The sequence below is a fragment of the Elaeis guineensis genome, chromosome 3 (assembly GCF_000442705.2).
Source record: "Elaeis guineensis isolate ETL-2024a chromosome 3, EG11, whole genome shotgun sequence".
In the NCBI taxonomy this organism is placed as follows: domain Eukaryota; kingdom Viridiplantae; phylum Streptophyta; class Magnoliopsida; order Arecales; family Arecaceae; genus Elaeis; species Elaeis guineensis.
In genome coordinates, this window is record NC_025995.2 from 90,575,776 (window position 1) to 90,577,529 (window position 1,754).

General features: G+C 43.4%; 1 protein-coding gene across 1 annotated transcript; it reads left to right on the forward strand.

Annotated features, from left to right (window-relative positions):
• Positions 1–315: 315 nt before the first annotated feature.
• On the forward strand, positions 316–825 carry LOC140856271 (pentatricopeptide repeat-containing protein At5g15340, mitochondrial-like). The gene has a single exon (XM_073253388.1). It carries the CDS (start codon positions 316–318, stop codon positions 823–825), a length of 510 nt encoding a protein of 169 aa, XP_073109489.1.
• The last annotated feature ends 929 nt before the right edge of the window (positions 826–1,754 follow it).

The window sequence follows — 1,754 nt, forward strand, 5'->3', positions numbered from 1 at the left end:
TCTCCGCCGCCCTTTTCCACATGTACGCCGCCGCCGGCCCCCCATCCACCGCCCTCCGTGCCCTTCCACCACCACCTCCCCACCTCCGCTTGCTCCCCCGTCCCCTGGACCGCACTTATCTCCTCCCACGCCGCCCTCCCCGCCCGCGCCGTCCCCCCCGATGTGGTCTTGCTCCTCGCCTTGCTCTCCGCCTCCACTCGCCTTGGCAACCCCGCTGCCCCCGCCTCCGCCCACCTCCTCTTCCTCAAACTCGGTCTCCCCTTCTCCGTCCCTGTCCGCAATGCTGCCATCGATGCCTACGCCTAGTGCGGACGGATGCCCGACTCTCGCCACCTCTTCGATGAGATGCACTGCCCCACGGTCGTCTCCTGGACCGTCCTCCTCTCGAGTGTCCTACGGCTGGAGGGACTTGCCAATGGGCGGGAAGTGTTCGAGCGGATGCCCCAGAAGAATGAGGTCTCGGGGACAGTCATGGTCGCCTACTGTATCGAAGCTGGGCTTTCCAGAGAAGCACTATCCCTTCTTTCTCAGATGCTCTTCTTGGATATTTCAGTAAGAAATCTTAACCACATGAGCTTCTGTTCTCTCCTCTCAGCATGCTCTCAGGTCGGAGATCTAACTGTTGGACGTTGGATCCATGCCCACTTTACAAAAACAGGTCCTTTTAGCGACGGTCATCTTCTCATGGTGCGCACCGGTTTGGTCGATATGTATGCAAAGTGCGGAAGGATAGACACTGCTTGTCGTTTGTTCAAAATAATGCCCTGCAGAAATCTGGTTGCTTGCGATGCTGGGTGGGCTCTCAATGCATGGAATGGCTGCTGAGGTGTTAAAAATCAAATTAAAAAAAAAAAAGCAAAAAAAGCAAAAGCAAATTTTAGAAAGCAAACATATTTTTTATTTTTTTTTTACTTTTGTTCAGTACCAAAAATTAAAAAAAATAAAAAATATATTTTAAAAAGCAAAAATCAAAAATCAAAAGTATAACCAAACGCATCTTTGGTTTGCTCTTGAGCAAAACAGCTTGATAATAGGATTCAGGTTATAATGATCCAAAATCTCATAGAAAAATTAGCTGAAATGTACTATTTTAGCTTTTTGCACTTGTTTAAATACCCAAGGTTTCTTTAGTACATAAATAAGACACATTCATATGGCTCTCGTTCGCTCCTCCCATTTAAATTTGGGTATTCTTGCTAGATTAAGAGTCAAAATCTAAGAAAATCTAATTATATATGCTTGATGGACCCATGATCGGCTTTAAATAAGTAATATTACAGTGTTTATTAGTCTACATGTATCATAGACTGAGTTCGCTTTGATACTAGTTACTACATCCCGGGGAGAAGTGAATCCGATCTATGATCCATGTATGACTTGAAGTTAATATAGCACAAATTCTTATGGATATACCATGCATGATATTTGTGATTGGATTTGATCGAATTTAATTAGATGTAAACCTTTAGCTTGATGAGGATTGATGCTAGAGCTTAGACATGAAGAGTGCGTAAGGATCCACTTTGATGTATATTTAATTCTCTATTGGCTATAAATTAGCTAGATTTCAGATGATTATACATAGTTAAAGAATTCAAACAATAATTTTGAATTAGTCATTTTAGATGAGCCCATGGTTGTTATAAATGGTATCATTTGGCCAATATGGATCCTCACACGATCCTGTTAAGGTGGAAATTTGTGGCTAAAAGGCTTGATTTTCATATAATAAACAGCTATAAAGGAGTTTCTTA

Coding starts and splice junctions, on each gene's coding strand:
- LOC140856271 (XM_073253388.1), top strand. CDS start 316: ATGCCCGACTCTCGCCACCTCTTCGATGAGATGCACTGCCCCACGGTC.